General features: G+C 37.5%; 1 protein-coding gene across 3 annotated transcripts in view; it reads left to right on the forward strand.

Annotated features, from left to right (window-relative positions):
• CUL3 (cullin 3) overlaps nt 1-22,721 on the forward strand; it is a 114,382-nt gene that overhangs the window by 20,752 nt on the left and 70,909 nt on the right. The window contains exon 2 of one of the 3 annotated variants that reach the window (XM_032754242.2): nt 7,905-8,102. The exons of 1 other annotated variant lie outside the window; for it this stretch is intronic. In XM_032754242.2, the coding sequence (XP_032610133.1) occupies nt 7,905-8,102 (198 nt within the window). Of the gene's footprint in view, nt 1-7,904; nt 8,103-9,376; nt 9,464-22,721 lie in introns of those variants that run through there. One more of the 3 variants, XM_058437957.1, reaches the window with a different exon arrangement.

Raw genomic sequence — 22,721 nt, forward strand, 5'->3', positions numbered from 1 at the left:
CTTGAAGAAATTCAAGAGCTAATGGACATCACATCAGAAGAATCAACAGAAGATGACTTGATGGAGATGAGTGCTTCTGAACCAGTGACAGATGAGGAAGATGTAGAAGAAGCAGTGCCAAAAACCAAATTGACATTAGAGAATCTGGCAGGAGGTTTCTGATACTCAAGAATGCTTTGACTTTCACAACATGGACTCTTCTATGATGTGAGCACTGAAACTTAAAACAAACAGTGGCAAAAGGATTGGGACCAGATAGAAACATTTTTAGAGGAATGAAAAAGCAGAAAAGTCAGGCAAATTACAATGTTTTTTTGTAAAGTTACAGAGTATGGCTGCCTCTCCTGCCTCCCCTTCTGCCTCTACCTCTTCCATCTCTTGTGCCTGTGCCACCCCTAAGAGACCAACTACTTCTCTTCCTCCTACACCTCAGCCTACTGAATGTGAAGACCAGAAGGATGGGGACCTTTATGACAATCCACTTCCACTTATTGAATACCAAATACATTTTCTTTTTCTTACAATGTTCTTAATTTTTTTTCTCTTTCTTTATTCTAAGGATACAGTGTGTAATACATGTAACATACAAAGCAGGTGTTAATAGACTTTATGTTATTGGTAAAGCTTTGGGTCGACAGTAAGCTATTAGTAGTTGGGGGACTTAAAAGTTATACACAGTATTTTGACTGCACAGGAGGTCAGTTTTTCCTAACCCCCGCATGGTTCAGTGGTCAGCTGTATTCGGGATGAAAAAATGGGAACATATTTGAGAAATAACTTGGGCTTAATGTCAGTAGTACTTGATGATTGGATAAGAAGGAGATGAGAGAGAAGAAAAAATATAAGGCTTATGCTTCTAGCTTGTATAATTAGGTAGTTTGTATTGCCACAACTTAATTAGAGATTACAGGAAGAAGGTTTGGGCAGGTTTGGATGGTGAGTTCATCAGGGATTTTTGACATGATGAGTTTGATCTGTGTCTGGAGCATTTGATTGGAGATGTGTAGCAGGTGGTTGAAACAAGAGTTTTAGACTTTGGGGGGAAGATCTGGGCAGGCAGTATAGATTTGGGAGCCACTAATGTAAATGCCAGTACAGAAGTCCCCGCCCCATCCACAGGGAATCTGTTTATTCCAAGACCCCCAGTGGATACCTGAAACCATATAGCCCTGAGCCCTGTATGTACTATGTTTTATCCTATGACGTTTAATTTACAATTTAGAAACAATAAGAGATTAGCAACAACAATAATAAAGTAGAACAATTATAACTATATTGTAATAAAAGAACATGAATGTGGTCTCTCAAAATATCTTGTACTGTACTTTAACCCTTGTGATGGTATGAGATGATACACTGCCTATGTGATGAGATGAAGTAAGGTGAATGATTGTGGCCATACTTCTGTAGTTTTGAGTTGCAACAGCAGAACTAGTGCAAATTCTTTTTTCCTTCTCCACAGTTTCATGGATGGAAGAAGATGTGTTCTTTTTTTTTTCTGAGACAGAGTCTTGCTTTGTTGCCCAGGCTGGAGTACAGTGCCACAGTGTCAGCTCAGTGCAACCTCCACCTCCTGGGTTCAAGTGATTCTTGTGCCCTAGCCTCCCAAGTAGCTAGGATTACAGGTGTGTGCCACCGCAGTCATCTAATTTTTGTATTTTTAGTAGAGATGGAGTTTCATCATGTTTGCCAGGCTGGTCTTGAACTTGTGGCCTCAAGTGAACTGTCTACCTAGGCCTCCCAAAGTGCTGGGATTACAGGCATGAGCCACCACATGGGCCAGAAGATTTGTTCTTAACATAGATCTTAGCAATCTCAGCATACCTTTTTTTTTCCTTACTAAGTAGAGAACTTTCACCTTTTCACTTAAAGGAAGCACTTTATTGCTTCTCTTTGACATTTCTGAATTGTCAGCATCACTACTCTTGTGGTTTGGGGACAGTATTAAGTAAGATAAACATTGCCTGGACATAAGCATTGTGATTTTGATCTGATAAACCAGATGGCTGTTAAGTTACCAAGTTTTTAATGGGTGTGGGGTGTGTAACATAGTGTGGAAATGCTGGACAAAGATGTAATTCAGGATTCACATCCTGAGCGGGATGGCATGAGATTTCATCATACTACATAAAATGGCATGCAATTTAAAGTCTATGAATTGATATTTCTGGAATTTTTCATTTAATATTTTCAGGCAGTGGTTGGTTGCTAGTAACTTAAACCAAGGAAGATGAAACTGTAGATAGGAGGACTGTTGTAGTTTATCTTCTTTAAGATATGGACAAACTTGGGAAATCTGATAGAAATTAGGGACCTGCCCTCCAGAAAAGAAGTGCACACACAGTATACTTGGAAAGTTTTGTTTATTGTTTTAGGAACCTCTGGAATCCCTCTTAAGTTTTAGAACCCTACATGTACTGATACTAGATGTTACCATGACAACGAATGAAAATACATAGGGACCCAGTAGAGAGTGACAAGAGCCAAGGACAGAGTTCTCAGGATGAAAATGATTTAAATGGCTCTGGAAAAGTAGTATACAAGAGATGTAGGGGAATAATGTTTTCTAAAAGAAAGCTACGTTATACTGAAGTGCGTTTATCATAGTGTTACTCTTAAGGTGCCTTTGTTTTAGCTCATATCTGTATATTTGCTAAGCTTGAAAAAGCTATATTTCTTTCTGACATTTATTTGATGACTGTTGATGAGAGTTCAAGAGATTCTATCATTGGGCACTTTCCTTAGTTGATGTATGAGGGATTATACTGTGCTCTGGGCTGCGTTAAATCTACTGACATTCTCATTTAATCTTCATGACAGCCCTTTGAGATAGATACTGTTATTGAACCCAGGATTTAATTTTCTCAAGGTCACATGGCTTGTGAGTAACAAAGCTGTGGCACAAACTTAAGCCTGTCTGACAGCAAAACCTATGTTTTCTACCAATATACTAACTATGTTTACCAAGATAATCAGTGACTGTGATGTTACTTTACCATATTAGCACGATGGAATGTGACGTTAGTCCACTGATTTGGACTAGGTTTTGGGATATATAAGTTCTAACCCCAGCTCTGTGATTTTGGGTAAATCATTTAATCTCTCTGGGTCTGTTTTCATTGTCTTCTTTTGTTTTTTTTTTTTGAGACAGAGTCTTGCTCTGTTGCCTAGGCTGGAGTGGGCTGGCTCGATCTCGGCTTACTTCAGCCTCTACCTCCCAGGTTCAAGCGATTTTCCTGCCTTAGCTTCCCCTGTAGCTGGAATTACAGGCACGCACCACCACATCCGGCTATTTTTTGTATTTTTAGTAGGGATAGGGTTTCACCATGTTGGCTAGGCTGGTCTCGAACTCCCAACCTCAAGTGATCTGTCCACCTTGGCCTCCCAGAATGGTGGGATTACAGGCAGGAGCCACTGTGCCTGGCTCTTCCTCTCATTTGTTAAAAAAATTTTTAACCTTAGCTATCACCAGAAGGAACATTTTTTCCTGCAGCCCCATCTCTTATCTATCAATAAGGCATGAATTTAAAAAGAATAAAAACAAAACACTACATACAACCTTGTGTAGTAAAACAGCTCTCGATGTATGTATGTGAAAATGGTATAATAATGTGAGAGTACTTTTACAATGTTTGAAGCCTCTTGGTTTTATAGTTTTAAAATTCTTCAGCTTCTAGTAGAAAAATTTAGTAATTTAGTCTGGGTAGAGACATTTTAATACTTTTTCTGGCTTTCAGGGGATCTTAGGTTATAGAGCCTGGAAAGATGATTTGATGTTTTGCTTAGCTATTAGCAGTATAGGTATCTTTGAGGCTTATAGTTGCCATTAACTTTGCTCTTTTTTGAAATTGTTCTGACTATTTTACTTTATTTGTTACTCAATGTCAAGAAGTAGTGTCTTAGTTTGCTTTATTAGAACCTCAGCATATGCAGTCAACAAACTAAAACCACATTGCACATACATAGCTATGGTATTTGAGGCCATCATTACATGGCCTTGAATCTTCTGTTTGTGAAAAGTTAGCCACATCAGTACATTTCATATGGATGACATCCTGTCTACCAGGATATCTGATTAAAAAGAGGTAGCAGTATAGGTGCAGGGGTAAATTCTTTTACAGTCATTTGATAAAAGTCTCTGACAGACAGGTCTAGCATAGGATTTCGGTAAAAGAAAAGAAATTGTTCTGTTAAAGTTCCTTCTTAAGCTCTCCAGAAAAGATTAGAATAACAAGACTCAGTTTGAGTCATTTGCTTAAGGATCCTCTTGATTGAGAGTTGAGCTGGTATTTTACTGCCAGGGTGACTAAAATAAAGATTTTGCCTACTCCTTCCTCTTTTCACATTCATACACATCAGACATGACTTGGAGAGGATTCCACTAACTCAGTAATTTTTATCCAGTTCAGATCAGAAGTATGTGTGAAGCTGATCAATGTTGCTTAGGTTGTAAATGCAGAACTTGGAGATTTTAAGTGGCATTTACAAAGGGGTCATTAGTCAGATATTAGCAGAAAATCAGTCACCAAAGTATGAATGCTTGTTATGTGCCATATACTGTTTTAGAGGCTGAGGAATTCGGCAGTGAAAAAAAGATCCCTGCCTTCATGAAGCTGACATTTGGTTGTAGAGAGGGAGACCAGGAAAATAATGAAGAATGTGGGTTGGAGTTGGGGATTAATAGTGAGGTAAGGCTGTTACTGTAAATAAGGTGGGCATTTAAAACTTCACTGTAAGATGACAGTTGAGTAGAGGTTTGAGCCATGCAGGAAACTGAGGGAAGAACATTTCAGACAGAAAGAATAGCAAATACAAAGACACTGAAATCAGCTTGTTTGATGTATGCCAGGGAGTGCATGGAGCAGAGTGAACAAAAGGAAAAAACGGATGAATTTGAGAGATTGTCAGATTGAATAAAGCTTATAGAACATTTTGTAAGGACTGACTTTAACTCCAGGGGAAATGAGAAATCATTTGAGGGTTGTGAGCAAATGAGTGACATGATTTGATTTATGCTTTTACACGGTCACCCTGGTTGCCTGATGATAGCAGGCCAAGAGTGGAGATGGAGACCAGTTTGAGGTGATGGTGGTTTGACCAGGATAGTAGCAGTGGAAGTGGTGAGAAAGAGTTGAATTCTGGGGATACATTTTGAAGTTAGAGACAACAGCATTTTCTGTTGGATTAGTAGTGGGGTCAGACAGTCATTAATTATGATCACAAGCTTTTTGGCCGGAGCAGCTGGAAGGATGGAGTAGACATTTGTTCAGTTGGAAAAGACTTCAGGGGAAACCAACTGAGGGAGAAGATGAGGAGTTCTGTTTCAGGCTTGATAAGTTTGAGATGCCTACTACGCGTTCAAGTGGAAACATTGAGTAGGTAGCTGGATATATGACTCTGGCATGTGACAGAGGCAGCCAAACAGAAAATGTATCAATTTTAAGATTGATTTAAAACCATGAGAATAGATGACATCAACTCCACCTAGAAACTTGAGTGTGGCTAGATAAGAAATCGAGAACTTGAGCTTTAGGATTGGAAGTTTAGGTGATAATTAACAGCCAGTAAAACAGATGAATAGGAGACAGAAGTGAAGAAAAACAAGAGATTGTAGTGCTTGGAAGTTAAGTGAACAATTTGTTTCTTTTTTTTCTTCTTCTTTTTTGAGACGGTGTCTTGCTCTATCATCCAGGCTGGTGTGTAGTGGCGCAGTCTCCACTCACTGCAGCCTTGACCTCCTGGGCTCAAGCGATCCTCCTGCCTCAGCCCCACTAAGGAGCTGGGACTACAGGTGCATGCCACCATGCCTGACTAATTTTTGTATTTTTAGTAGAGACGGAGTTTTGTCATATTGCCCAACCTGGTTTTGAACCCCTGGACTCAAGTGATCCTCCCGCTTTGACTTCCCAAAGTGCTGGGATTACGGGTGTGAGGCACCATGCCTTGCCAAATTTGTTTCAAGGAGTAGGAGTGATCAGCTCTTCGAAATGCTGCTGGATAGGTCAAGTAAGAGGAGAACTGAGACTTTGCCCATTAGATTTTGGCAGTATAGAAGTCACTGGTGGCCTTCTCAAGAGTAGTTTCAGTGAAATGGTGGAGATGAAAGCCCTATTGGAGTGGATTCAAGATATAATGGAAAGATGGAACTTGGAGACAGTGTATGTACAATCTCCCCTTCTTGCCTGTGATTTTGCCATAAATGGAAAGAGAGATTAGATGGTGCTGAAGGAATATATGGGTTTGTGAGGATTTGTTTTTGACATAGGAAACTGACAATTTTCTTTTTTTCTTTTTTCTTTTTTTTTTTTTTTTTGAGACACGATCTTGCTCTGTCACCTAGGCTGGAGTGCAGTGTTGTGATCTTGGATCCCTGCAAACTCTGCCTCCGGGCTCAAGTGATTCTCCTCCCTCAGCCTCCTGGGTAGCTGGGACTATAGGCATGCGCCACCATGCTCAGCTAATTCTTAAAAAATTTTTTTGTAGAGACAGGGTCTGACTATATTGCCCAGGCTGGTCTCAAACTCCTAAGCTCTAGTGATCCTTCCGCCTCAGTCTCCCAAAATGCTAGGATTACAGGCATGAGCCAGTCCGTGTGGTGAAACTGGCAGTTTTCAGTGTGAATGGAAATTATCTACCAGAGGAAAAATTTTGATGATGCTTGGATGAGTGATTACTAAAGGGAGGACTTTCCTTTTTTTTTTTTTTTTTTGGAGATGGAGTCTTGCTCTGTCACCTAGGCTGGAGTGCAGTGGCGCGATCTTGGCTCACTGCAAGCTCCGCCTCCCGGGCTCACGCCATTCTCCTGCCTCAGACTCCCGAGTAGCTGGGACTACAGGTGCCCACCACCACGCCCGGCTAATTTTTTTTTTTGTATATTTAGTAGAGACGGGGTTTCAACGTATTAGCCAGGATGGTCTCGATCTCCTGACCTCGTGATCCTCCCGCCTCGGCCTCCCAAAGTGGTGGGATTCCAGGCGTGAGCCACTGCGCCCGGCCAAGGGAGGCCTTTTCAATAGGTGGTTTGGCATAGAACTAGAGATTTACTTGTCAAATTTCATTCTGTATAATATTACCTTGGGTTCTTGTTAAAATGTCGATTCTGTTTCTGTAGGTCTGGAGTAGGGCCCGAAATTCTGCACTTCTAACAAGTTCCTAGGTGTTGCTTATGTGTCTGGTCCTTATGCTATACTTCGAGTACAATAACTTGGCACTTTGAGCACAAGAACCTAGCAGGTTTTATTGGCATAAAATCAGGTTGATTGGTGTGTGAATATGATGGGAATTTGTATAGTGTCTGATCGGGTTGTTTTTATTTTCTCAGTGGAGTAGGAAGCAGTCATAATCATAGCGTGAGGATGGAGGAGGTGGTATAAAATCATCTAGAAGAGTAGACTCAGTAGACTGATTAGTGGAATTGTGGGGTTGCATGAAGGCTGCGCTTAACGTTAATGGTTATGAATTTAAACTCAGATGGACCAAAAATATGGGCATATGTTATTCTTCATTTTCTTTCAGCTATACGGATATATGTCAGGAGTATGTGGGCTGTTGGGACTTAATTTGGCAAGTATTTTGGTGGGAGAGAAATAAGGGGTGAGTGACTTACGGGTACATAAATCATTATGATTTTATCTAAAGTGAAGAGTTCTGCTCCAGGTAAAATTGGAGGGAGGTCTTAAAAGATTAGAAATTGCTTCTAACAGATCTAGAACGTATTTTTAAATGTATCCCTTTTTTTCCCCTGTTAAAATAGGTTGTTAATGTTCTTATGTGTGATAGATTTATAATCATATCTATATAATACAATATTTACTATATATGGACAAATATAGAAAGACTTTCAACCATTGGTTTTTTGTTTTTTTTTTTTTTTTTTTGTCTCTTCTCTCTCTTGGATATTACAGATGACCATGGATGAAAAATATGTAAACAGCATTTGGGACCTTCTGAAAAATGCAATTCAAGAAATCCAGCGTAAGAATAACAGTGGTCTTAGTTTTGAGGAGCTCTATAGAAATGCATATACAATGGTTTTGCATAAACATGGAGAAAAGCTCTACACTGGACTAAGAGAAGTTGTTACCGAACATCTCATAAATAAGGTATCAAACTTTAAAGGACTGTTGCTAATACTATATTGAATGTAGAAAATCCTTTATACTATATTGCACTTTGACCGGAAGTGTTCTTTTTAAAGGTGCCAGAAGCCTATAGAAATTACTAATTCCTGACTATTATAAGCACTCATGAAAAATTTGTAATCAGCTAAATCAAAAATTTTGATATTTGAGAGATGAAGTTTGTGAGCTATAAGAAATGCTTTCTATAAATCATAATGAAGCAAACTCAGTAATTCACAAATGCTTATTAATATGTTAATTACAAGGAATTTTTTCCTTAAAATGATTTAATCAGCCCATTTTTACTTTCTCATTTTTCTGTATATTTGAAAACAATAAAACTACATTGTTTAAAATATATTTCTAAGATGGATCACTAACTAAAATTGACTTTATTTTAACTGAGTTCTGTGGTACATTTGAATTTTTTTTTAAAGATAAATTATTGTTGGGCTGTTCACATTATTAAAAATGGTTCTCTGATTTCAGAAAGATGTATTTTTTTTAGAACAAATGTTTTTATAGAGCGAACTCTTCCAATGCATGTAAAATGTAATTTCATTTAGAAAATAACTTTTATTACAATGCCTTGCTTTAAGATTGTCAAATAAAATGTAAAATACCACATAGACTGATAAAAACTTCTCATAGTCTTTATGTGGTATTGGGGTATTATTTTTTAAGTTTTATTTTGAAAAAAAGTTTCATGAATAGCACAGTGTGAACTCTTGTGTACCCTTCACCTAGATTCACCAGTTGTTTACATTTTGCTGTATTTTTTTGCCAGTTTTTCTATTGATATGTGTTATGATTACTGTTACCAATATTGTTATTGCTGAACCATTAGAGAATAAGTTTTAGATTTCATCTACCCTAAAAGACTTTGCAACATTTCTTTTAAGAATAAAGAAATCTTACTTAACCAAAGAACAGTGATCAAAATCAGGCAGTTTAACAATATAATACTGTTGCCTAATACATTCCTTATTCAGATTTCACCAGTTGTCCTGTTCAGCGGTGATTTCCTTTATAGCAATTTGTTTTCTGATCCAGGATCCAGTCCAGGATCTCATGTTCAATTCCTCAGCCTTTCTTTGTCTTTCAGCACATTGACATATTTGAAGAGTATAGGTCAGTTGTTTTGTAGATTATCCCTCAGTTTTTGGTGTGTCTGATTGTTTCCTCATGACTAGTTTCAGGTTATGCATTTTTGGCAGGAATAATACGTAAGTGATGTTGTGTCCTCAGTGCATCACATCAGGAGGCACTTGATGTCAGTTTATCCCATTATTGGTGATGTTAACTTTGATCATTGGTGTCCGCCAGATTTCTCCACTGTGAAGGTACCTTTTTTCCCTTTGTAATTCATAAGTAATCTGTTCAGATATATTTTGACACTGTATGAATATTCTGTTCCCTAGAAACTTTCATGTGATGGTTTTAGCATCCATTGATGATTCTAGCATGAATCATTATTACTATGATGGTTCCAAAACAGTAATTTTCTATTCCTGCTCTTTCTTCTATAATTTCTTTCTCTTAAAGGGAATTACATGAGCCAGGCAGTTAGTATCTTATAAAGCAAGGTGATTGTGTTTTTCACACAATCAGCAGTTTTTTATTAAGTGCCTATTATGCACAGCTTTCAGTGATAATGTAGTGGATGCAAAGAGATACGATACTATCCTTTCCTGGGGTTTTTATTGTGATGTGAGAGATGGATGATACACACATTTAGATTACCGTGTGAGGCATTATATAATTAAGTGGCAAGTGAGTTGCATAGGCAATAAATGGCTTAAGAATTCAGACGAAGGAGAGGTTGCCTTGGGCTGTAAGATTTTATGGGAAATAATGAAATTGAGTTGAGCCTTGGAAAATATTTGGGATATAAACAGTGTGGTAGAAGGCATTCCATGATGGCAGATGTTGTGAAATTATATAGAGATGAACTGGTTGGTTAAACTTAGGTGGTAAGTAGAGTTTGACTGAGGCATATAATAATTACGGGGATTAGTGGATTGTAGTGTTACAAAGATGATTTGAGAACAGATTGTAGAAAAATTTGGGAGCCAGGCTAAGTAATTTGGACTAAACTGTAGACAGTTATTGGAGGTTTTTAAGTGGGTGATAAAGTGACAGAATATTTGAAGATGTGATTTTAAGTGGGTGATTATGTGGCAGCATATTATGAGGATGCTATAAATGTAAAATTGAGAGGAGGTTTATAAAATCAGGAGAAGACCTGGAAAGATCTGGGTAAAGTGATAGGCTAGAAATGAATGGATGATGTCAGAAATTCTAAACTAAGTCTAGACAAAGCTTGCTTACTGGGAGAATTATAGTGCCACCAATAGCAAATACTGTGAAGTAATGGTGGGAAACTGATTTGAAATGGGTAGAGAATATGATGTTTTGTTTAGAGTATATTGAAAATGTTTATACTCGGAAGATACCTTAGAAATCATTTTGCATGTGAGGAAAATTGAGTGTGAGATCATAGTAAGATGCCCAAGTAGAGATATCATATGTTTGGAGACACATAGATTTAGAGCTTGGGCAGGAACTCAAAATTAGATGTGGAGATTTGGCATTTGGTAACATATACTGAGGAACAAGTGTTGGAGTTCAGAAAACGAAGAGCCCAGAGCCAAGGGATGAATCTTAGGAGCAAACTATAGTGAGTAGGTGTGGGAAATGGAAAAGACCAATTTAAGAAATTTGGCATCAAAAGAAGGACAAGTGGAAGAATTTTGTTTAAAGCTGCTGAAGGAGAGAAGATTGGAACAGCTGAGTTATTGGATATAGAGAGTATGGGATTAAGAACAATGGAAAAGAAGTAAACTTCGAAGAGGGGCATGTTCTCATCTGCCAGAGGTTCTATAGGGAATGATAATGAACACAATTAACTTTTATTTAGCATTTACTGTGTGCTAGGCCCAGTTCTAGTGCTTTTACATGTTTTAACTTAGCTAACAGTCACAGCCCAATGTTGCAGATACTACTATTATGTCTATTTTACAAATGAAGAAACCAAGGCACAGATAATTGGTCATTTGTCCAGATCCATATAGCTGTTAAGTGGCCTAGCTGGAATTGAATTCAGGCAATGTGGCTTTAGTCTGAGCCCTTGAATTCTCTGTAGATCTGCTCCTAAGGTAGAATGATCAAGTTGGAGTATGCTGAAATTCAGTATAAGGGGCTTCAAGTTAATTGACTTACTGTCTGTAAAGCTCTAGTCCTTTAAATTCTAGGAATCCTTTAAATTTACTTAATGTACAATAATGGAGTTGGAAATAATATCCTTGAGATTCTTTATTTCTAAAATTATTATGAATCTAATAAACCATCCATCTTCTGAAAATGAGATGAAGAGACTTGGAGTAGCCTTTGTAAGGAATATACTAAGGAATTGGCAAGTGCAGAAGAAGATAGCTTAATAGGAGTTGGCCTGAATGTGTGCTAGGTCAGTTTTTTTAAACCTTGGGCACAGATGCAGAAAAAAACATCAGTAGTTGTGTGTTAGGGTTGAGAAGTGGCTCGTCCAAAAAGTGAGGAGAAGAGAGAAGGCCAGAGTGTGAGATCAGTGTTTCGGTGACCAAGTTTTGGGCTCCAGTAGGGTCAATTGGATGTTGAAGATATGGTCCAGTAGATACAGAAGTTATGTGAGCAGTCACTCCACGAGAACTCTGAGTTTCAGTATAAGTTGCTTAAAGTGGCCCCATATTTAAGGTTAACTGTTGTCTTCCTCATCTTAAGCTACTGTAACAGATCCTATAAACCAGGTGGCTTAAACAAATATTTCTCACCATTCTGGCAAGTGAGAAGTCCAAGATCAAGGTGGTTGCAGGTTCATTTTTCTGGTGAGAGTCCCCTTCCTGGTCTGTAGACAACCACCTCCTTGCTGTGTCTTCACAGGGCAGGGAGGGAGAGAGGTCATGTCTCTCATGTATCTTATAATGGTACCATCCTGTTAATGAGGGTACCATTCTCAAGATTTAATTGCCTCCCAAAGGCCCCACTTCTAAATACTGTCACATTTGGGATTAGGGCTTCATAATATGAATTTGGAGAACACAAACATTCAGTCCATAGCAATTATCATTTCAGAATATAGGCAATTTTTATAATATATTCCTCAAAACATGCATTCAAGTTGATTATACTAAATAAATTTTAAAATATACAGTATATGCTAAATTCTTAAATTTACTTTCCTTATACATAGTCATTAACGATCATTGCCAGCATCTGAAAATGTTCTTTTATTTATTTATTCTTTTCTTTCACATTCATTTGACCAGTCAATTTTTGACTAGGAAATGTACCAATTTCAGTTATGTCTGTTCTCTGTTCATTGATTATTTAAAGTGAATTAGGTTTTGAAGCCTCTGCTAGTTTCTGTGCTTTTGTTTTCATGTTTACTCCTATTTTATGAAACAATTTTAATAATCATATAAACACAGTACTACTGTATTGAAGGGGACACTATCGAAAGAGAACTATTAACTGATAGGTAGGACCATCTGACATGTTTGTTTCCTAAGGTAGTAAGTCTCAGTTTGTTCTACTAAATGAGACTTAGAGATGTTACTGATACAGTGTGCAAAAGCATAGTTTGCATGAAAATCAGTATTGCCTATCTCTGCATTGCATCTTTTGACTAGAAGGTGAGATATTCTTTCAGGGTTCTGTGGCATCAGAATACCTATCTTTAATCTCACAGGGTATACCTTTTTTTGTTGTTCTGAAAGCATTACTGTTTGGTCTGCTCATCAGTTTTTAATTCATAATGCTTTTGGTAGTTAGCTGAACTGCCTGACAAACCATATATTTATTTATTTTAAAGCAAAGTGCTTTTAGTGCTATGGTATACATACCCAAGACCCATCTTTTCACATTGAAGAATTCCAAGGAAATATAGTTTTTACATGGACTGAGGGCTGGTTTGTTATATAGTTTGTTGGTACTTTGATTTCAAGGTGAGGATAGTGAACAAAGTCAAACATTTTGGTAAAGTAGCGCAACACAGCCTACCAGACAGCAGATGACAGGAGGCTTCAGAGAGGACATCTCTTTGGGATGAAAGTAGCTGATTGTTGGCTTTCAAAATAAGTTCACAAAATTGAAGCAGGCATAGAAAATATAAGTACTGTTTCTCTAATAAAAGCACTTCTGGTAGGATATTATTTTTCTTGTCTCTGGAAGAATGTTTCCTTTGAGGAAACTGACACCCATAGGAATTTAGTTCATTTCTCAAGACCACAAGGCAAAATTTAGGGTGTAGTGTGGCCTTTGTACCTCACCATAAGAAAAATCTTGATTTAGAAAATGAAAACATTTCAACTTACACAGGAATTTGTTTTTTAACTTTTTTTCTAAATAAAGTAAAAAAGCATAGTAATGGAGGAAAAAAGTTCTGCTTTTCAGATTTAAAGACGTTTAGAATATATATCATTTTGTCAGAGTGTCAAAGGTATCCTGTAAGACTTTTCCCATCACAGAATTCAGCATTCAAAACTGTTTGCCAGGCTCTGTGCTAGGTGTAAGGAATATATTGGTAAATAGAACACATCTGATTCCTGCACTTATGAAACAGATAGTAAACAGGTAAACAAGTATTTAGTTATAAAATATAATCAAGAAAACAGGATACAGTGATAAGAAAACAGGATACAATGATAGAGGAAAAAATGATAAAGACAACCACATAGGTCAAGAAAGGGCTGTTTGAGGAAGTGATAGTGTTTAAACTGGGATGAGAAGAATGAGCATGCACAAGAAAAGTGGGTTGAAGAGTATTCTAGGCAAAATGAATGGCTGTACAACTTTTTTCTGTAAAGGACCAGATAGTCAGTATTTTTGTTTTTCTGAGCCATACATTCTCAGGCATAGGGCCTCAGAGTCTGTGTTTGTAGCACAAAAGCAACAACAGACCAAATGTAAATGAATGAACATCGCAGTATTCCATAAAACTTTAAAAAGGCAGCAGGCTGAGTGCAGTGGCTCACGCCTATAATCCTAGCACTTTGGGAGGCTGAGGTGGGAGGAACACCTGAGGCCAGCAGTTTTGAGAGAAGCCTGAACAACAGTGAGACCTTGTCTCTGCAAAAAAAAAAAAAAAAAAAAAAATTTGACCGGGCGCGGTGGCTCACGCCTGTAATCCCAGCACTTTGGGAAGCCAAGGTGGGCAGATCACGAGATCAGGAGATCGAGACCATCCTGGCTAACACAGTGAAACCCCATCTCTCCTAAAAATACAAAAAATTAGCCGGACATGGTGGCGGGCACCTGTAGTCCCAGCTACTCAGGAGGCTGAGGCAGAAGAATGGTGTGAACCCAGGAGGCAGAACTTGCAGTGAGCCGTGATCGCGCCACTGCACTCCAGCCTGGGCGACAGAGCGAGACTCCGTCTCAAAAAAAAAAAAAAAAAAAAAATTGCCGGGCTTGGTGGCACACACCTGTAGTCACAGTCTCTCAGGAGGCTGAGGCCCAGGAGTTTGAGGCTGCAGTGAGCTGTTATTGAACTACTGCACTGCAGCCAGGGCAACAGAGCAATTAAAAAAAAAAAAAAGCTGGAGGCTATTCTTTGCCACTTCCTAAAGACATTGAATAAAATCTCATCATAAGTGGGAAGCTAAGAGTTGGCAATGGAGAGGAATGGGACAAGGTGGGGTTGCAGAGAGAAGCAGAAGCCAGATCATGCCAGACCTTGAAGCCATGGCAGAAGGCTTTGTAATTAATTATATGTACATTAGGAAGTCATTTAAGGATTTTAAGCAAGATAAATAAGTTAGCATAAGAGTTGAAATAAGGGGACCAAGACGGAGTAATCCAGAAATTCAGGTGAATAACAGTGATGATTTACACTAGTGTAGTGACAGTTACGATTGAGAAAAGTTTTAAAATACAAGATACATTTTGGATGTAGAAAGAACGTTACCTGCTAGCAGATTGATTGTAGGGAATAAGAAACAGGGACAAATATAAGATCAGTTTTAGGTTTTTGGCTCTTGGCTAACTGGCTAGGTGATTTAATTTTCTGATACAGATTTGGGGCAGACAAAGGAGCTCCATTTTGAACAGGTTAGTTTTAAGATACCTGTAAAATTTGATATGCAAATCAAATCATCCGAGAAGTTTGAACTGGAAATGTGTATTTGGGAATTGTGAACATATGGATGGTACAGGTTGAACATCCCTAATCCAGAAATTCAGAATGCTCCAAAATCCACAACTTTTTGAGTGCCAACATGATGCCACAGTGGAAAATTCCACAGCTTATCTCATGTCACGGAGTCACAGTCAAAGCACAGCCAAAACTTTATTTCACAGACAAAATTACTAAAATATAACATTACCCTCAGGCTATGTGTATAAGGTGTATATGAAACAAATAAATTTCATGTTTACACTTGGATTCCATCCCCAAGATCTCTCATTATGTATATGCAAATACTCAAATCTGGAAATTGAAACACTTCGGGTCCCCATGCGTTTAGGGTGAGGAGTACCCAACCTGTATTTAAAGCCCTGGAAGTAAATGAAGTCACAGAGACAAGAGAAAAGAGGGCCCAGGATTGCACCCTGAGGAATTTAAACACTTAGTGTTCAGATACATTGAGGATTGCAGTGGAGACTGAAAAGTTGCCAGAGTTAGTGGTACTTAAGACTTAGCTCTAATCTTACGTTATAAGATAATAATATTTGACAGGTATTTAGCAGAGTTACAGTTTTTCACAGCCATTTTGCGTGCGTGTGTGTGCGCGCACGTGCATATATGTGTATATGTATGTATTTCAGATACTAAAGCATGGTTTTAAATTTAGAAATAGTAATAATTAGTTTTGCTACTTGGGGGCATGTTAAGGGTGGAGCCATCTTCTTTCATTCTCCTTTCTTAAGGTTCCTATTTGGGATTCAAACTTGACAGTCTTTAAGCTTGTTGTAGAGTAACGAAGGACTTGCCTTTTCTTCTTCTAACTCCTGTTGAGCACTTTAATAGTAAGAAATAACCTAGATGCAGCTGCAGTGGGAAAAGTAATAGGTAGAAAATAGAACTGAGCATTGGGACTAATTCTCTCACTAATAATCTTGAACAAATTACTAAACGTTTCTGGAATTTAAAGTATTAATCTATAAAATGAGTTTGGAGTTGGTTGTTTTAGCCCAAAGAACTTTAAAAATTATGATTATGTGTCTTGATAAGTTTAGGTTATTAAGACTTAGGAAGATAATAGTCTCTAAGACTGTTTATTCCTGTGCCGTGTGTTTGGAATAAAAACATTACAGTTTTTTTTTTTTAATTTATTTTCTGAGACAAGGTCTTGCTGTCACCCAGGCTGGAGTGCAGTGGCACCGTCTTGGCTCACTGCAATCTCCACCTCGTAGTTTCAAGCAGATCTCCTGCCTCAGCCTTCCGAGTAGCTGGGATTACAGGCGTGTGCCACCATGCTTGGCCAATTTTTGTATTTTTAGTAAATATGATGTTTTGCCATGTTGTCCATGCTGGTTTTGAACTCCTAGCATCAATGATCCACCCGCCTTGGCCTCCCAAAGTGTTGGGATTACAGGCGTGAGCCACAGCGTCCAGTTTTTGTTGTTGTTGTTTTTTGGAGACCAGGCCTTACTGTGTTGCCCAGGCTGGAGTACGTTGGCGCAGTCTCGGTTCACTGCATTCTCCGCCTCCCCAGGCTGTGGTGATTCTCTCACTTCAGCCTCCTACATAGCTGGACTACCGGCACGTGCCACCATGCCCAGCTAAATTTTTGTGTCTTTTTTTGTAGAAACAAGGTTTCCACCATGTTGCCCAGGCTGGTCTCGAACTCCAGGGCTCAAATGATCCATCTGCCTCCCAAAGTGCTGGGACTACAGGCATGAGCCATTGTGCCTGGCCTCAATTTTTAATTTTCTTGAAGTCAGGGAAGAAACTTTAGTTTTAATATGGGAAGAGCTTTATTATCTCAATTTTGTAATGCTTAGCAGTTTTCTTAGATTTACCTTATGCTTAATTCTTCATCTTTAATACTCCATAGTAATAATCAAATAACATGGTAACCTCATAAATGAACCTATAAAAATTATTGAACTTTGAAAGTTGGTTTCTTAGAAAAATAGCTGGACAAAAAAAGTTAACATTTAAAATTAACTTATCTTTTTAGTTATTATTGGAAAGAACATTTATTCTAGTGGTTTTCAAAGTTTTTCTATCCATATGTCCTATTCTTCAAATAATATCTTACTTCGATTGAATGGGGGGAAGCCAGAATAAGAGGAGCTTCATCCTGCTCACTTTTCCTTTATTCAGAAAACTGCCTGTTGAGCAAGGCACTGTTGTGAGCATTTGTACTATATCAAGGAAAGATGCCTGCCTCTGTGGAAGTTATGTTTTAGACTTACATACTTGGCTCTATGCCTTGTAGTCCTAATCTGTTCTAAGCACTTTTGTTTTACCGGTAGGGAAGTTGCAGCCTTGAAGGGGACATAGTTTCAAGTTTCAAGTGACTTTCTTTTTTGAATTTCTTTGTAAACTGCAATGTCTTTTTGTAGAACAAATAATTCCTCACCATTTATCTTTTGTACCTAGGGTCTTATTTGCTCAAAATGCTGTCTCTGTGTAAACTACTTTTTCAATATACTTTTCTCCCTATTTCTAGATGGGGAAGAAGAAACAGTTTTAAATTTTATGTTTGTAAGTTAAGATATTTATGTGGACATGAAGTTGGTAACTTTAAGGTAAACTGTGGACTCTTCTTTATGTCAATTACTTAAACAGACTTCCTTTTATAATAAAGCTTTTGGAGTGCTTTTCCCTTTCTAGGCAAAAATTAATTTAATGGAAAACATCAAAATTAATGTTTTTAATGGCATTTATATACAATATATAATGAGTGCAGTGAGTTAAGGATATTGATAGAAACACTTGGGAATAAGATTTTCCTTAGCAAAGACAGATTCATTTCAGAGGCCCACAGAGATTGAGTTTCTCCTATGTTTCAGCCACCCAAAAATAAATAAGACATGATTCTTGCCAGCAAGAATCCCATAATTTTAGTGAGGTCATCAGATTTGAGGGGGAATTATTTTGCCTGAGGAATTCAGGGCAAGGTAGAAAGAGGAGGTCACTTTCAATTATACTTAAAAAGCATTACTCAAGATTCATCATGTGAGCAAAGCCAAAATATTGTCCCGGTAGATAACAAGGAGAGAAAGTTGAATGAGAAAAATGGCAGGTAGGTATGAGCGTAGTGAGACAGATGAGTGTAGATGGAAGGCGAACATGTTGTTGTTCATAAGGATGAACAAAAGCATCTTCAAATGTTTTTGTAGGAAATGAGGATAGTAAAGTGGATTGGGCTAGATTTTGAAAACCATTGTAGGGGATTTGAGTGTTATTCTGTTGGTGGTGAGAACCATTGCTTTTTAATCCTTAGAAAGGCTGACTGCAGTGGAGAAGATGTAGTCAGGTATTTAGGATGAGTGCCATTTTCAGTGCCTTGTTGCTGCTTGCTCATCTTTAGTTTTCATGCTATCTTGTCTTGATGTTTAACTTAAATGTTGTTGGAAGGTACTCAACCCATTATGTTTTTTTGGGATGGTGGTGACAGGAGTGAGAAGAGACTGTGAGCTAGGTGTGAAAACTGTTAATGGGTATGATATGGGGATAGTGACCTAAATATAAATAGTGTAATCCCAAAAGAGACAGAGATTTGTTGGGGATAGCATGTGAAAAAGGGATTATTGGAGAGTCAGGAAAACAGCAACCTTGGGATATGAAGGACATTGGAAATTGAATTGTTTCTACATTGAAAGGGATGGAAGAGAAATGATGTTGGGGGAGAGTGAGGCTTAAAAGTGTTGTTTTAACGAGTTTGCCCATGTTAAGTATCAGCTATTTTGCTTAAGTTGTTAAGTAGACTGTAAGTACTTTGAGGGCAAGTACCCCCCCATCCTATTTCTGTTGTATTTTTTAGTGATATTCTTCTATTACTAAGTAAATAAATGAAGTAGGACTTGTTCGTTTATCTTTGTGTCTCCTGCTCTTTGCATATGGTCGGCACTCAGTTGTCTGTTGAAATGAATCTTTGAGAATACTACCAGCAGTCAAAATGGAAACTACCTTGGTTCATAGCCATAAATAGTTGAGATCCATTTTTTTTTCTCTATGTGGGGTAATACCTCTCTCTACTCAAGTTAATTACTAAATCTAACAACCATTTAAAAAACAGGTGATTATCGGGATATATGCCCCTGTTTTTTTGAGATCGAAGTCTGTCAGTCGGCTTAGAACCAGATCATGTAATCTTGAGAAACCATGGTTTTTTCCATCGTACTCAAGAGAACAAAAATACTGGTAGCTATGTTGTCATGCTTTGTGTATGTTTTCCTGATTAATTCTGTCAGTGTGCCTGTTACTAAGTTTAACCATGATACTAATGCTATAATAATAGCTTTTAATGTATATCTTAACCATTGGGAATAAGATACTTTACAAACGATAAGTCATAGTGGTGTTTTTCTGTGGTGTACTGTCATTTTTCTTTCTGCATTCCTTTCCAACCAGTAAGTAAAACGCTATCATTTTTCATAGTAGTATTTTGTACTGATTGAGAAATCCTGATTTCTCTAAGTCATACTATTTTAAGACCAGTTTAAAAGCATATTTGAACTAAGAATGCCTTTTTTTAAAATGTCAAATTTTATGTGATTTTTAAAATAGTATTTGCTTCAACCTGTAGCAAATTATCTTTAGGTATGAAATTGTGAAAGTGTATTGTCCTAACACCTGTTCTGTGTTCCTTCTTTGAACTTTGTAACTTTTCTGTAGTGCTATTTATTGTATTCTACTTTGCATTGAGGTCATTTGAATGCTAATATTAGGCTCCCCCTTCTCCCCTCTCCCTCAGAGATTATAAAGTGGCTGAAAGTGTCTTGTATCCCCCATAGTGCCTAGCACCCTGCTTTGACTGCTGGAAACAAACATAAATACATGAATTGTCAGTCTGGGGAAATACTTTGTATACTTTTGAATGAGTGGTTGATATCTGATAATAGGACCTGATTTCTTTAAGAGCTTCATTTTGGACACTTAAAGAGTAAGAATGGGGAATATTTCCATTGAGAATGAATTTGATTTTGAAATTGAGAGTAGTGTGCTTTTTGTGAAATGCTGTTAAGTTACATTACTATGTACATTAGAAAATTACTTAATGAAAGATCTTCTGGCAGCAGTGGAGAAAGTTTTTTCCCTACAGTGGCTATCTTACTATATTTTTAAGGATACTGGTATAATTTTTCTGATCACTATTGCCATCTTAATTATTAAAGTTAATTAAAAATAATGAGAATAACACAGTCTACTGTATGAAAAGGATAGTGAATTTTATATTATTCAGGAATCTCATCATTAGTTAATTCTTGGAAAGTTTAAAATGTGTACAAAACTTAAAATTAATTATCTTGGCCTTAGTAGAAGCTTGTTTGAGATACAGAAATCTTAAGATTGCTATATGTATTATAACAGCAACATCTGTTAACCAAATTTATATTAATTGTACAAATAATTGGAGTTTGACTGCATTAAGAATTCCTCGAGGTACGAGGTAAGAGTTCCTTCCAGTCATTCAGAAATTTCTATCCTTTAGAGGAAAGGAAAGCAAGTGTCCTTATTCCTGGCTTGCCCCTATTTATTGTATATGACTTCTGTAAAAATAGCAGAACATTGCAGTGTTTCTTTTTAACCTTTTAGATCAGGAATTCTCAGGGTGAGGGAAAGAGCCATGAAGCTTTTTCCCCAAACAGTTGTGTCAGCTGTCCTCTATACCTTATGGCTTGACTCCCATTGAGATTCACTTTCTCTAGTAAGCCACTTTTATTGATAGGTTTGTGTCATATCACTGTGGTATGATAAGGTGGAAGAATTTTGAAATCTTCAAGAATTATTTAATGGCATTCCTTGGAAAATAAAATTCATGTAACTGGCAAAATTTATAAAGTGACAAACCCCCAGACCACATGTGATTAATGCAGGACTGAAAAAAGTATGTTTTAAGTGGAACTTTAAATGCTATTTTTATTTTTATTTTTTAACTTTTTTATATGTATAAGAATGTTTTTGTAACATTACTTACAATGGTAAAAAACTAAAAGCAACTTATCCATCATTAATAAAGTGATTGAAGAAATTATGGCATTAAGTGCTATTTTTGTAGATCATAGTAAATGTTGCATGCTTTTGTATTATGCTGTCTTTAACAGACGAAACAGGCAACATGTTTTGGAATTTAGAGCCAGAAAGATAGGCATCCAGTGGCTGTCATTTATTTTAAAATAGAAGCCCCAATTTAAAAAATCATACAAAACTATTATAAATCATATTTAATCAGGGGAAATGAAGTCTTTTCTGCAGTGGTGCTAAGTAAGGCATTTCAGTGGAACATGATGTCATTGATCTAATCAACCATAGTCACATCACAGGTAAAGAGGTGCTACAGACTAGATAGGTTAGGTGACTTGGTCAGAGTCCTTAGTTAGTGTGACTTGGTCAGAGTCCTTAGTTAGTGACTTCCCGGGGCAGTTGTCTGCAAAGAGGTTGAGTATCCCTAATCCAAAAATCCAAAATCTGAAACTCTTTTTTTTTTTTTGAGTTAGGAGGGGTCTCACTCTGTCACCCTAGCTGGAGTGTAGTGGCATGATCTCGGCTCACTGCAGCTTCCACCTCCTGGGCTTAAGTGATCCTCCCACCTCAGCCTCCTGAGTAGCTGGGACTACAGGCACGCACCACCACCCCCAGCTAATTGTTTGTATTTTTGGTGGAGACGAGGTTTTGCCATGTTGTCCAGGCTGGTCTTGAATTCCTGAGCTCAAGCCATTGTGCCCACCTCAACCTCCCAGAGTGCTGAGATTGTAGGCACTGAGCCACCACACCTGGCCAAAATCCGAAACTTTTTGAGTGCTGAGATGATGCTTTAAGGAAATGCTCATTGGAGCATCTCAGATTTTGGATTTTTGGATTAAGGATGCCTACCTGCTAAGTATTATATTCCAAAATCTGAAAAAATCAAAAATCTGAAACACGAGTGGCCTCCAAGCATTTTGGATACGTGATACTCAACCTTAGCTGATTTTGATTATCTTAGCTTCTGGGTGAATGTTAAAATACTATAGATTTATAGAATGACATACCTTTTAGTTATTGTACCTCTGTGATACTTTTTAATGTCCTGGTATAATCAGGATGTGCTCCGTGTTATTATGTCTCATTTTATGTGTTTAATACATGATTAGTATTTTTTTGATGGACAGTAATGCCAAGTATAAATTTCTGTACTTTGGGGATTTGTCTATATTTGGACCTAATGTTGTTCTGAATTTGGAGACTTGTTTACCAAGGAAGTCCTCAGTTTTCAGTATTCCATATCATCATTGATTATGTGACTCTGTTTTAGTTTCAATGAACTTTAGAATTAAAGTTTTTAATTTGTTTTAGCTGATGATTTCTTTGTTTTACCTAGACATTTAATTAGGATTGGCTGGCTGGGATTTTGCCCCAGGCATTGAAATTTAGAGTGTGAAAAAATTTTAATTAATGATTAAAAACAA

The sequence above is a fragment of the Hylobates moloch genome, unplaced genomic scaffold (genome assembly GCF_009828535.3).
Source record: "Hylobates moloch isolate HMO894 unplaced genomic scaffold, HMol_V3 SCAFFOLD_1, whole genome shotgun sequence".
Lineage (NCBI taxonomy): Eukaryota > Metazoa > Chordata > Mammalia > Primates > Hylobatidae > Hylobates > Hylobates moloch.